Below are 14,116 nucleotides of genomic sequence, written 5' to 3' on the forward strand. Positions count from 1 at the left end.
TTGTAGCTTGGCATGTTTGAAAACAAGTTATGTAAGACTTGCTTGGAAGAGAAAGAAGTGTCAGACTGACAGAGAGCATGCAGGTGTGTCCTTAGAAGTCTTGGGTTTGCTGATAGTGTGTATGAGAAAAGAGTGTTGAGAGCTGTATTTGATGAGTAGCTTAAGGAAGTAATGTAGCAGCTGTGCTGTTAAAATCAAGAATATTAGTCTGTTCTTTTTGCACAGTAGCTCTTTAGTGGTGACATCTGATATTAATAGCTTTTTCATGAGCTACAACAGTTGCATAATTTACTTTTTGACTATTGCAGGTGCCTTTGCTTGCAAGATGGTACCTTTCGTTCAGTCCACTGCCATTGTCACTGAGATTCTTACAATGACCTGCATTGCTGTGGAAAGACATCAGGGAATTGTGCACCCCCTAAAAATGAAGTGGCAGTACACCAATAAAAGAGCTTTCACGATGCTTGGTAAGATTTTAGGCTTCTGCAATAATTGTGTGTATAGAGAAATAATCTTTGGTGTAGAAGGCATAACAGAACAGAAGGCCCTGATATGACCAGTGATTTTGGGGTAGAGTTAATAAGTCTGGTAACTTTTATAGAATAGCTCAAGTATAGTGCCTGTATGTGTGGTAATCACTAGCCACAAGCCTGACAGTATACTTAGAATCTCAAGTCAAAGATTTTGAAAGCAATGTGAGAGTTGTAAATGGTGCTTTCCTTATAACAAAAAAACCCATACATAATGCTACTTATAAAAAATTTAGTTGCCTTTACACTTGAATACCAATAAACGAAGGTAGTTTGAGAGAAAGAAAAGTGATAACAAAAGAGAATGTTATCGATGTGAATGTTGACCAATGTATGCCTCGTATAGAAAACTTCATTCTCTATTTAAATTATCTACTTTGCCTGGCTGTTTAAAGGTGAAACTGCTGAACTATTCATGCCAAAGCTTATGCTGCTTGTTGTACAAAGTATAAAATATGCATTTGTTTTCAGGCATAGTCTGGATGCTGGCACTTATTGTTGGGTCACCTATGTGGCACGTGCAACGGCTTGAGGTATGTTAAAGTGAAATGGGAATTTACACTTTAAACTCAATACTTGCTAGATCATTTTGTACCTTTAGCAATGGAACTGGATAAACTGAAGAAATGAGAGCAGGATAAGAGAAGTGGAGCTTTTGTTTTGTGTACCAGTGTGACAAAGGCTAAGGATTAGGGCTTGTGTGCACTGGAAGGACTGCCACCAGCAGGGACCAGTTGTGTCTGCTCTCCTCAGTCATGTCAAAGAGTAGTAATTACATCTATGATTGCCTCTGTTGCTTTCGTTAGATTTATAGGTGCACTGACACACAGCAGAGCAGGGCTTAGGTTACTGATTCAGGATGACACAGTGTTCCTGAGACCTGAAAGAATTGTACCTAGCTTAAAATGTAGTTAACTGCTTTTGATGAGGAGTGCAAATCAGAGCATCTTCTGACCTCTTTTGTCAGCTTGGATCAACCCAACATTTGATGTAGAGAAGTGCTTTGAAGAATTTTATCACTTTGAGAAGTCTCTCAGTTGAATTTTAGTTGTTGTATTAAGAGCAAGAAATATTTGAATGTGCTTGGTTTGTACACTTGGGGTAACCACTGTAGTGACTCATCTGCTTTACCCTGGTTACAGGTTAAATATGACTTTCTATATGAAAAAGTGTATGTTTGCTGCTTGGAAGAATGGGCCAGTCCAATTTATCAGAAGATATATACGACCTTTATTCTTGTTATACTATTCCTTCTTCCACTGATGTTGATGCTTTTTTTGTACACTAAAATTGGCTATGAACTCTGGATTAAGAAACGAGTGGGAGATGCTTCAGTTCTTCAAACCATTCATGGGAGTGAGATGTCTAAAATATCAAGGTTTGTAAAGTAAGATACAATTGGAACTTTGACTTTTAGAAAGCTTTCTTTCTTTTGGGCAGTTCTTGTAAACCAGAGCAAAAAATAATAAAAATCTGTCTTTCCTTATCCAGCTGGAAGACTATAAGCATAGACCACTTTTTTAAAGCTAGCTAGTTATTTAACACTTAGATACCCAATTTAAGGCAACTTAAATAGATTTCTTCATAGTGTAGCCACACCTTGGAAGTCAAGGCCTTTAGATATTTAAAAAGCCTTTTTATACATTGTGAAATGCTTGTTTTTTAAAGATGTAGGCCATGAGTCAGAAGATAACTTGGGGAAAATACTGTTATATTATTTCGTTATGTTCTGTGGAAAGTTCCTTACATAATTCTGAGACTGAACACTGCTTTATGATCCTGTCGTAAGTTAAACTGGAATATGGGGAAAAAGAGCAAAATTAATTAAAAGACTGCCCTGGTACAATTGAACTCAGTATAGCTTCCAAAGAGTTTTGACTTTCCTCAGGTGTGCTTATGTGAGATTATCCAGATGGTAATGTTCTATCTGAAAATTATGAAATCAGTAATTATCAAATTGGCTATTTAGCACTAAATATTGGCTGCATTTAATATTGCCTCATGTTTTTCTCTTTCATTTGGCAAATTGATTGGTTGCCTCATGTGATACAAACCTCTGAACAGCTCTGCTCATTGAGGAGAGTCATCACCTTAAATATCAACTGTAAGGAGAATACTGACAAGGAGCCTAAAGATAAGTGATTCCTTAGATATTTGTCTAAGTGCATAGGGAAGCAGGGCCTTGTTAAGTCAAAACTGAAAGAAGGTGCAGTCTTACAGGAGTTAAGGTGGCATGTAATCTTCAGGGGCTACTCCTCAGTTTATTTTCACACATTGGGGAGGAGATCCTGTAACTGCTACCAGTGAACTGCTGCTGCTTTAGCTCAGATGAGAGATGAATCTTGGGATCTAAAATGTAGTTAAATGAATTATATATCAATTTTGGGATGATGATAAATTCATATGTACTCAGTTGAGTTTCTCAGATATTACAGTGAAGGCAGGGAGTGTGTTTCTTGCTCTTATTCTAGCACTTCACCTACCAGCTGAGGCTGAATGTTGCTGGTTTCACTTACTCTCTGTCAAACTCTGTGTAATCAGGTGCTGCAGGTATGGTCTGTGCTCCCAGATCTAGGAAAGGATTCTTGTTTTTTGAGCTATTTGTGGAATTTCATGAAGCTTTTTGTTTTTGTTGTGCCTCACATATTTTACCATTGGGATTGCATCTGCTTGAATAAAGTGAAAATGCCTTCCATGATATGCTAATGTAATTGCTGGCTGTAGCTGCTTTCCCAGGGGAGAGAAATAAAATGTGTTAATTGGTGTACTAGGTGCGTATGATGCCGCCTTTTTTGTTTCAAAGGGAACTGTGTACTTATGAGCATTCTTCCGTCCTCATTTGCATCTGCAATCATCAGAACACGTTTACAAACCTAACTTGAAGAGACCTAATTGCCAGTCAGTTCATAGTGATTGAGTATGGAATGTCTTGATGCAATTTCAGGAAGAAGAAGCGAGCAATTGTTATGATGGTGACAGTGGTGTTTCTCTTTGCAGTCTGTTGGGCCCCTTTCCATGTGATTCACATGATGATAGAATACAGTGAGTATCCGCAGTGCATCATACAATAAAGCCTTTCTTAGTTTATTTTCTCTAATGGAACTACAGGCAGTGAAAAGCTGCTGCTGCAGCATTCAGCTATAGCAAAGATTAATGCCCTGCCTATGAATCCTGGATCACTGTCTTGTAATTAAGATGCAGAGCCAACAACAGATCAATTATTCTGAAGTCTGAGTGATAAAAGATCTTCAGTGCTCATGGAAAATGAGTATTTTTTTAAAAAAATGTTATCGTATAATTATTTAGGTTGGAAGGGTCCTTTAATGGAGTGTTTGAGAGATACCTTATCTGAAATAAACTTACATGCCATTTATATCTCTTCTTCACATGAATTAAAGGAAAAAAACCAACATAAGTCTGTCTTGCTGTAAACCCTACTTTGTTGCAGGGTGAGTGGGAGGGAACCTGAGCTCTTTACCAGCTCTTTTAGAATGTAAACCCTTCCCAGCATAAGTCTGTCTTGCTTCTGAATTTGTACAGCACATAATTCAGTCCTGAAAAGGAGGTTTACGAAGCCTAAAGAAAAACCAAAACTTGACTATTAGGGTGGAGAGCATATCTCTGTAGCTTCTTTTTCTTGCTACCTTCATTTGCTGAAAGGTCAGAAATACGTTGCTTGAAGGTAAAATTAATTTCCAAATATAAAACTTCTTGATCAAGTCTCTTTTAATTCAGATTTAATTTTAATGTATGTGTGAAGGCTTCTATTTGCTTCCACTGAAGTTGTAATACTGCTGTGAGTTAAACTGTTAGGGAATACTTATCCCTTCACTTGCTGTGGTTTTAATGATGTAGGCATATTGGAAATACAAACAGTGGACATCATAGTGTTGATGCCAAATGAATCCAGATGAGTTTGTTTAGTGGCCTGGGGTGGATACTAGCTTGGAAATTACCTTAATGCTGGTCATCTTTGCTTTTTGCTGTTTGCCCTGTTCTCTGGGGTTTTGCACTGTTGATCTCCCATCCCCTGTGTAGGGACAAGGGGAAGTTTCCAGTAGTTGTACTCTACTTGCCAAAGGCAGCAGCTGCTTCTTTGTCTTCTATCACAGAAAGGGTTGTAGCAGGTTAATCAGTAGTGCTGCAGGCAGTCAGCTGAATGAAGTGATGTTTATGCCTGGGCAGAATCAGAAGAGCAGAAGCTATAACTATTAAAATTGTCTGGATTGTCCAATGTTTGAGGTTGCCCATAACATTCCATGAATGGCTTGCTCTCTTTCAGTTCTAATTTGAGGAATTATTTGAGGTGCTGCAAGGCTTTTATGTTACTTCCCTTGTAAAACTTTGTAGTAGTATTTATCCAGACTTTGGTCAATGACTATTTGAATTCAAGGAATTTGAAGTCCTCTGTGATCTCAGCAATTACAGAGTGAGAGGTGTGACCAGGAAGATGGGTTTTTACCTCTGTGAGCTGATCTGTGTCAGCACAGAGTAAGAAGCCGTGTGTGGTCAGTGACAAGTGACATAGGTGTTATGGACACCGAACTCGGAGCCAGAAGAACAACTGGTATAAACCAGACCTATACTCAGCAGTCTGGAGGCTTTCTCTTGCTTGGCCTTTGGGCAAGTTTTTTTGGCTCATAAATTGCCAGTTTTGAATGACTCTGTTATTCAAATAAATACAAAGCAGGGCTATGTGGTGCATCTTGGTTTTTCCTTGCTGATGGAAACCCTATGGTTAATACTAGGAACCTTCAGCAAGGCCTTTTATTGATTTTGAATAAAAGCTTCTAATGCCAGACGATATAAGTAGGCTCAGTAGTAGGCATTTATGCCATTCTCTGCTCACTGCATATTTCCTTTTTCATTTCCAGGTAATTTTGAGAAGCAGTATGATGATGTGACAGTCAAAATGATCTTTGCAATCGTCCAAATTATAGGATTCTTCAATTCTATTTGCAACCCTATTGTCTATGCTTTTATGAATGAAAACTTCAAGAAAAATTTTTTGTCTGCCATCTGCTTCTGCATTGTCAAAAAAAATGCATCCCCAGGCAGGCAGCTTGGGAGCTCGGGGATTAGTATGAGGCAGCAAAGGGCAGGTGTGTGTCGCAGAGGTCCCGCTGATGCAGAGGAGCCCAGGAGGGAGGCGTTCAGTGACGGCAACATCGAAGTCAAGTTCTGTGATCAGCCAGCTTCAAAAAAAACCTTGAAAAGGCACCTTACCTTATTCAGCTCTGAGCTTCCTGTGCATTCGGCATTAGGAAACGAACAGTAGCATCACAAAGGCTTTGAGCATGGAAAAACAAATTCTTCATGTGATAACTTTCAGTAAGCCATTTAAAATAGTTTTCTACTGTGTATGCTGAAATGAGGGGAAAACTATTTTGTGGAGCATTATTATGTTGGGATAATGGTTGAGAAAATTTAATATTTTAAAAGGATGAGGAGTAAAACGTAGGAGAGCAAGATTACTTACTGTATGTTTTTTTTGGGGAGAAAACAAGTCATTTTTTTCTTCCTCAGTTGATGTAGGACTTGTTTTCTCTCTGCTGTAGGTAAACCAAACAACCATTGCTCTGTTTATTCGGTGTCTGGACGCTGGCAGGATGCTGGACCAAATACATCTCAACGCCAGAAGAATGGAACTGTGGAGGGAGTGCACATTTCTTCTGGACAACTTGGAAATCTAATGTGGGTTTAACATTGCAAGACCACTTCTGCAACTTAGGGGACAGAGGAGCTTCAGATCTGAGTTGCGGAGAAATGCAGACTGATATGCCATTCTGTTTTGGAAAAAAAAGTATATGAAAGAGCCAGCCAGACAGAATTTTACTCCAAAGAGATTAAGAGCTAAACAATGCATGCATGTTCAGATTTTGTTAACAGGAAGCCTATTAGAAATTAACGATGCATGCATGATTCATGTCTTGTTTTTACAGGTTAATAATTGGATAAAAATTTAAATGCCAGTATAATGCCCTATAAACTTTGTTGTTCTGCTGAAAAATATAGAAGTTGAAGAAATGCAGTACAAGGGCATGCAGTTGCTGGAGGTGCGGTCTGTAGAGTAAACGCTGAGTTTTACTTATTCATGCTTGGATACGTGACTTACAGGTTGAAAGTATGCTGTTGCCCTTTTCTGGAGGGATATAAGGGCTGGATCCAGAGCATTTTGGGACTGTACAGAACATCTTCAACTGAATGTCATGGTCTGATGACCAGACACTTCTCTGAAGACATGCACAAATTTTTCAGTCTCTCCATCTTCAAAGTGGATTAAGTATTATCTAAGAACAGGGCCAGTCTTCTGTTATTTTTAGACTTTATGGTAAATTATGGGCTTGAAATGCATATAAATTAAACTTTTACTTTGTGGGTCAAACTGAAAAATTGTAAAAGGCTTGATGGAAAGTGTTCTACAATGGTACCCTGTGATCTGATCCCATAAATGAGGCGTTGACATAAATAATTTACACCTCCAATTGAGGACTGGTGAGATACTTAAACAGCCTGTGAAATGTCAGTGCCCTCTGCTGTCAACCCTTGCCTCACCTAAGGGCCCTTAGTGCTCTTTTGGCAGTGAATTTTAGGATTGTTTTACACTGCTATTTTACACTTCATTGTAAATGAAAAATTAGTTTATAAATTGGAAGTAATCTGATCCTTCTGTAACGTTTAGAAATTTCCATTGGATAAGGCATTCTGATGCTGATTTGTGACATAATCTTTATTTAGATATTTATATTGTCTATGATAGAATCCCACACAGTGACGAGGGTAAGATTCCTGACTTGTCCTAACAGCCAGGAATTAAAACTCTGTTTTCTGCCCTGGAGAAATGGGGGCTAATGGTGGTTCATTATCATGGTTTTCCTCAGCTGGTGTAAAGTTTATCTGGCTGACGATGAGAACTATGTGTTTTGGCAGATTCTGTAACTGAAACAAAATTTATTTTAAGCTTTTTATTTATTTGCACTGCTAATTTCAATGGCAGATTTTAACAAGTATTTAACAAAAACTTCCAAGTATTTTATATCTTTGTTCTGTCTTATCTGCTTCTTCTTCTGTTGTTTTGTAAAATGTGTCAACAAGTAACTGTGGTAGTACTGCATTATATTTTTCATTAAAATTCCTTTTTGGCATTGCTGGTGCTGTTTTGCATTGGGAGCATTTGCTAGGAACTTCATTCTTTGAGTCTGTGTTTAAACAATTGTGTTAGCTTAAATGGGCTTTTTTTTGTGATTGAATTCCAGTCCTGTTACAGGTGCCAGCTGTTAGTGTAATCCTGAGAGATGTGATTTAAAGGACTTCACATAATAAGGTGAGAGAAGGGGAAAAAATATTTCAGTCTTTTGGTAGGAGAGAAATGATAAATATTTCAGCACAGATATATTTGGTTATGGTTAGATTAAGTATAAACCAAACCACCAGAGACAGTTCTCTTACAGGCCTTAATAATAATTATATTATTTGTGCATTTTTGACACAATAGCCAGGTAATCTTGTGAGAAGTCCTAGCTGCAGGGAATAGAAAAACCTTTATTGCCCAAGATTTTGCTCATGTTGTTTTTTAATCTGTCAAAGCTTCAGCTTAATTTAACTAACGAACCACATGGTTCTATTGAATGGGTTCAACTCTCAGTCCAGGCCAGTAGCCTGTCTCTTTCAATGGCTCATGTTGTGTGTATGTGAGTGCTTCAAACCACTGAAAGCGAGCACTGCTGAGGAAAGAACAGCCCTCCTGTCTTCCCACCTTGCCTGCTTATTCCCATCATACAGTAATAGGGATTGGAAGGGGAATTTGATGGAAAAAAACTCTGGCTAATAATTTTACTGGGGAACAAAAAAGACAACCACTCTCATTTCCCTAAACTGAGAGTATGTGTCAGAACTGTTGTGCTCTTTGAGGAAAAATCCTTCCTTTAAAGTTTCTTTCTAATATGTTAGATACGAGTCACTTACTTGACTGATCAAATTAAAGAAAAAGTTATTTTATTTTAGCTGTAAGGGGCTAAGATTTTAAGTTATGATGAGATGCCAGGAACTGGCATGTGAATGAAGACAGGAGCCTGGAAGGATACATTGAACTGAACAGAGACTCTGGAAACTTGAATGGACCAGGAAAAAGTGTCAGATGTGTGGTTTTGCTCAACTGAAATCAGAGTATAAACCAGGAAAACAGTGAGTTGAAAGGAGTGAAGCTCTCAGTTCTTGAGTCCTTACGTGCTACAGAATTCCCATTCTTTGGGAAAAAAATAACGTATTTCAAGAGAGATTTCTTCCTGGCAGAATTCTTTTATTGGGTGGGGGCAGGGATGATTAGTTTCAGAGGACAATGGATGGATTCATTTGTAGGTATGACTTTAAGCTTTAGAAATAGGCACTGGGCTGTAATTCTGTGGGATAAATAGACAGGGAACTACATTTTCATTGAGGAGAAGTTCTGTTGTGGGTTAATGTGATTCTATGCAGGTATTAAATAATATGAAGATGGTGAACTACTGCACAGAGAACTTCCAGTTCCCCTGTAGTGTTGACAATGTTTTCATGGAACGTTTGTGGTATTGAGTGAGGAGGGCTTTTAGGTGCAGACCAGGAGGTGTCCATTTGAAGTTTTAAAGTTTCAGTGTTTTCAAGTAGGCTTTCATTGTTCCCTGAACAAGGATAACAAATACTAGCAGAGAAGATGATGTGTCTCAGTCTGGCTGTGTGTGCTTATAACATCCTCAGCCAAATCCTCAATAAAACTCAGACCTGTCTATGTGCTGATTACATGATTAGCTAATATTTAATAGTTGTATATGCTGCTTATAGAGTCTTTTGAGTATGGTAGAAGCAATTAAAGTGATCCAGCAGAGGGGAAGGGATACCTGAGACATGAAAGAAATAATCAAAGATGATGGAAGATGAGGACTTGATTTTTGCCCAGGAGAAAAAAAGTAAGTATATTGAAAGGCTTTAGTAGAGCTCATGACTTATGAGACATGTGATAGAAAGAATATCATGGCAAGCTACATTTTTATGTAGATTGGGGATGATACAAGTGTTACGGAAGTTGGGAAGGTCTAGAAACTACTTAGAGAGCAATTTTGGAATGGGACAACATCCAAATGCACAGGGCAAGAAGCAGGGAAGAGTGAAAGCTGCCCTTCTGGTGCTCCTGGAATGGAGCAGGGTGGGGGAGAGCATTGGGAACATGGTCCAATAACATCAAACTGAGCTGGTAAGAACAAGAGGAGGTTTTCCTGAAACAGCTGAAAGAGGAGGATTAGAATAATTTATCTCTGTCCTGGTTAACAGTTTATATTTCAGTTTTCAAAGCTGCAGGTTCTTGGTGTTGTAGATGAATTTTGATTAATAGCAGTGCTCCAAAGCTTACATGTTTCTGAGAAGCAGAGATTTAATGCAGAAACACAACAGGGGGTGTCCTGGTTCCATGTAAAAAGGGGTTCAGGGCAGGACCCACATGGAACAGAACTATGTACTCGCCTCTCGCCCCCCAGAGAGAGAGAGAGAGAGACTTTGGAAAAAAAATGAAGTATATTGTTCAACAAGGAACAGAAAACGAAAAAGGGAGGTAAGGAAAATAATATATACAAAGATTAGGGGAAAAATACAAGAAATAAAATATACAAAACCCTTAGAAATGGTTCCAGGGTCCCACGGAGTGAAAGGACAACCTCCCTCTCCGAGCTCCAAGGCAGGAGTGAAATAAGAAACCACTCCCTGCCTCTTATCAGAGTGTGTGTGGGAAGGGGAGGGAATACAATGGTTTCACTCCCACCCGGGGTCCTCCCAGTTGCTAGAAGGTCACGACCCCATTCCAAGCCTCAAACCACAACAGGGGGCTAGATTGTCTATATTCCTTCAAAAATACTCATGTCACTATTTTTTTTTTATTTCTGTCTCTACTGAGAGTGCTGCTTTGACACTTAAAAACTTGCTTCCAGGAGTCTGTTGAAGCTGTTATTAGTTTCCTCTGTTGGAGCCCAGTGAAGTTGATAAATTTTATAAGCTTATTTTAAAAATCTCTGGTGATTTGAGATGAGAAATAATCCATGCTATTATATTTAGTTAGTAATTTATTTCAAGTGGCACTTGTGCCTCAAAACTGTCAAGAGATGTGAAGTCCTGCACAAATGTTATGCAGATTTTGTGTTTCTGTAATAGATTCTGATTTCAATTACTATGTCCAGTGCTGCTATTAGGATGTGTTACTTTCTTTACCAACTTCTGATTACTGCTGCCTGTTACAGCTGATCTTTCCTCTACTGGCATTTCTGCGTTTTGCTGAGTCTTGCCGAAAGTGGCGATTTTTGTCTTACTGACATATCTGTAGGCAGCTGTGGTGGTTAGAGCTGCCTCGTCCAGATTTCATTTTGTAGAGGCATCAATATGTCTTTTTCTAAAAATGATGCTTAAGTATTTATGATGCTTGCATTTATTTAAAAAAACAACCAACCAACCAAAAAAAAAACCAAAAACCAAACACAAACTAAAAAACCACCAAACAAAACCCAACAAACCAACCTAACAACTAAAAAAAAAAAATCAACAAAAAAAAAATCTCACACTGGACTGAATTAGTGTTTAAGTCACTCGAGCTGGTGAAAGCTGGTGTGTTTTCTCAGACTGAGCAGAACTAATGGTGAAAGAGGTGTGTGCTTTGGATTCAGCAACTGATGTGTAACCCTATAATAGGAACATGTGGAGTAATACATTAAGGAGTGTGGTAGTCTGCTTTGCAGAGTCATATGCTGTTTTATTGGAAGAGTTTAACATCCCCTCCAGTCTTTTCAGTCACATTGGTACAGTCAACCAAAAGCAGTAAAACCCATTTCCTTCCATTGCTAGAAATAGAGACTAAAGATCCTGCAAGCCAAACTGAGATACCATTTGGCTGTGAAGGTGCTGTCTTACAAACCAGGGTTGGTTTTGAGAATGTTTAAGGATATTTGCACATGACACATACATTCATAAGAAATTCTAGATGAGATTCAAACTTCTAGAAACTGCATCTGTGCCTTGTATGGTGCTTAAAGCTCAAATCAATGGCCTGAAAGGTGTCTGCTGCCTAAAAAATGTTCCTTGAATTTTGTTGACAGATCTGCCTCCTGTGGAATACAAAACTTTCTAGAAAAAGCCCTTATTTCATTACATTCTGTCTTTTATTTTTTTCATCGAAGCAGAAACTTTTGCTTATTTATCATTCTTTGGAAAAATAATCTTAAAGCTTTTGCCCTCAAACATCATCTATTTTTGTTGTTTGCTGATGGAAAATGGGAAAACTCCAACTTGAAATGTTCTCGCTTTAAAAAAAAAAAAAAAGATATTTTGAGCCATGTCAAAAGAAACCACATCAGAGCTTCACTAATGTGTGCATTAGTTGTGTGGTTTTGAAGCAGCCCTGTGTGGCTGGACAGTACAAGCATTCTGTGTGTATGCTGGGGAGACTTGGAGATACTCAGCAGAACTTGAGTTCTGTGGTTCTCTCTAGTCTGCTCTCATTTGCAGAGGTGCCCTGATTCCGCTAAGAAGGTAAAAACTCCAAGTACTGGTATAAGTCCTTTCTCTCCTCCAGAAGGAGGAAATCATTCATCTGCCACACTGTTTTTTTTTCCATTTCAACATACTTGGTGATATACAATTGCTGATTTATAGCTATCACTTCCAGGCTTCAGTTCTGTGTCAGCACAGTGTCAGTCCATCCCCTTTTTTCCTCTTGCTAACAGGAGATTCTTGGTCTCATGGAGTATAGCCTTTTTTTTTTTTTTTACAGATGTCCTTTTATTAAGCACCAGGGCAGAAATACGTGATTAAGATCAACTCCTGAAGACTGTCTTCATTTCAAAAGTCTTGTTGACACTGAGAAAGCCTTAACTTAGCTGTAATACACACTGACCACCACAACTTTTCCTTTCTTGTCTGAAATAAACCCCTGCAGCTACATATCACATTGGCCTGTGGCCTTTCTGGTCCCGTCACATAGTGGCTTTACTGTGTTTTCTTTTATTTTTCTGTTTGGTATAAGCCAAGTTAGCCAGCCTCCTTTAAACTTACTTTGATATCTAGTTCTGTTCATGATTTTTTGTTTTTACATCTATAAATGTAGTTGTATTATCACTGTTCAGGCTGTTCTTGTGAGTGTGATGGTTTTTTCCCCTGTTGTTACTAAGAATATTAAATTATTTTGAAAATGGCATCTCTTGGAATTTTTTACTGTTAAAAAAATTTATGTGGATTTCTCTTTGTATAATGGTACAGTGAAAATTAAAGGTAAATGCAAAGCTAGCATGAAGCAATCATATTTAAAAAGCTGTATCCCCATTTTCTGATATCTTGTGTGGTGCCTTTAGAAGGTTTGCTTGGGGATATATGTAAGCAGCATAGCTCACTGGGTTCAGCCGCTCTTTGTGGAATATGATCAGTATAAAAGGGACTCTGTCCTAAAATGACATCATATTTTTCTTACATTGAAATACTTGTTTAGATCAGCACTCCTTTCTTATAGGGAAATCTATTTTTTAAAAAAGTTTCTGCTTGAAATCTCTTTATAGCTTTTCAGTTCTTGTTTGTTTTTTTTCTGATGCACTCATTTTTTCTAAAATTATCACACCAAGGTTTTTTGGGAGCCTTTCTCATCAGGTGAGTTTACTGTTTGCTTGCTTGTGATCCTCCTCAAATCTTTTCCAAACGTGTGATTAAATTGTATGCAACATTTCAGCTGAGGCTTTAACAGTGCCTTATGGAATAAATGTTAGTCTACCCTGACAGCTATAGCTTCATTTGCTTTGTTTGCCAGGATGCAAGTACCTGTGGATGCTTAACTTTCTCTTTGTACAGAATTCACAGTGTGTGAGTATAACTGTGTACATCCACGCCTGCAAACTGGAAATTCTCATTTGCAGACATGACATGTTCCTACATCTTAAACTTACAGCTTTAATCACACTCAATTTTGTATTCAGACCGTCTCCCCCCTGCCCCTGAGCAAAGCCTTAATTAAATCATTTAACATTTCAGGCAAAATGTCCACATTTCCCTTGTTTTGTCTTGGCAATACGTGAGAAGTGTTTCAGGCTATTTTCATTGCACTTTTAGCTGATTTGTAAATCAGTTTTATTTTCCCATCTGAAATAGGTTTACTTGCTGCTTGTGTCTATGCCACATTGATAAATACTCTAGTGCATGTACCTTTAACTGTTGCAGGATCAGGCATAACTGTCCAGTAATATCACAGGTGCACTGTTTGGATTTAACTTTGTTCCAACAGTTTGTTCAAGCAAAATTTACTGAACTGTATTTTCCAGTGCCGAGGAAAAGATTACTGACTGAATAAATAAAGCAGAAGTGTTATGTATCCATCCCACTGGAAAGGGGGAAAAGAGCTTGAATGGCTTTTTTTTTTTTTTTCTTTTTAATGTTGTGCAAGGCAATTTTTTACAGGAAGATATTTATTGATGAAGTTACCACAGTAATACTTTATGCACAGTATTCACTATTCATAAATGATGAATAGTTACAACTATGTTAGGAAAAATAAATCTATTTGTAAAAGAAAAAGGTCAGTCTTTTTTTTTTAA

General features: G+C 38.0%; 1 protein-coding gene across 2 annotated transcripts; it reads left to right on the forward strand.

The window, feature by feature from the left end:
* Positions 1 to 313: 313 nt before the first annotated feature.
* QRFPR (pyroglutamylated RFamide peptide receptor) lies at positions 314 to 5,993 on the forward strand. 2 transcript variants are annotated; one of them, XM_008943346.1, is made up of 5 exons: positions 314 to 467; positions 1,002 to 1,063; positions 1,673 to 1,908; positions 3,528 to 3,572; positions 5,405 to 5,993. In XM_008943346.1, the coding sequence occupies exons 1-5, from the start codon at positions 326 to 328 to the stop codon at positions 5,406 to 5,408; spliced, it is 489 nt and encodes a 162-aa protein (XP_008941594.1). In that variant the 5' UTR covers positions 314 to 325; the 3' UTR covers positions 5,409 to 5,993. The 2 variants fall into 2 exon arrangements, with proteins under 2 accessions (XP_008941594.1, XP_008941593.1); XM_008943345.1 differs by having other exon boundaries at positions 3,475 to 3,572; positions 5,405 to 5,989.
* The last annotated feature ends 8,123 nt before the right edge of the window (positions 5,994 to 14,116 follow it).

This window comes from Merops nubicus, unplaced genomic scaffold (genome assembly GCF_000691845.1).
Source record: "Merops nubicus isolate BGI_N331 unplaced genomic scaffold, ASM69184v1 scaffold4547, whole genome shotgun sequence".
Classification (NCBI taxonomy): domain Eukaryota; kingdom Metazoa; phylum Chordata; class Aves; order Coraciiformes; family Meropidae; genus Merops; species Merops nubicus.

Coding starts and splice junctions, on each gene's coding strand:
- QRFPR (XM_008943345.1), top strand. CDS start 326: ATGGTACCTTTCGTTCAGTCCACTGCCATTGTCACTGAGATTCTTACA. Junction 1,909..3,474: donor GAGATGTCTAAAATATCAAG/GTTTGTAAAGTA, acceptor ATGCAATTTCAG/GAAGAAGAAGCGAGCAATTG. Junction 3,573..5,404: donor TCACATGATGATAGAATACA/GTGAGTATCCGC, acceptor TTTCATTTCCAG/GTAATTTTGAGAAGCAGTAT.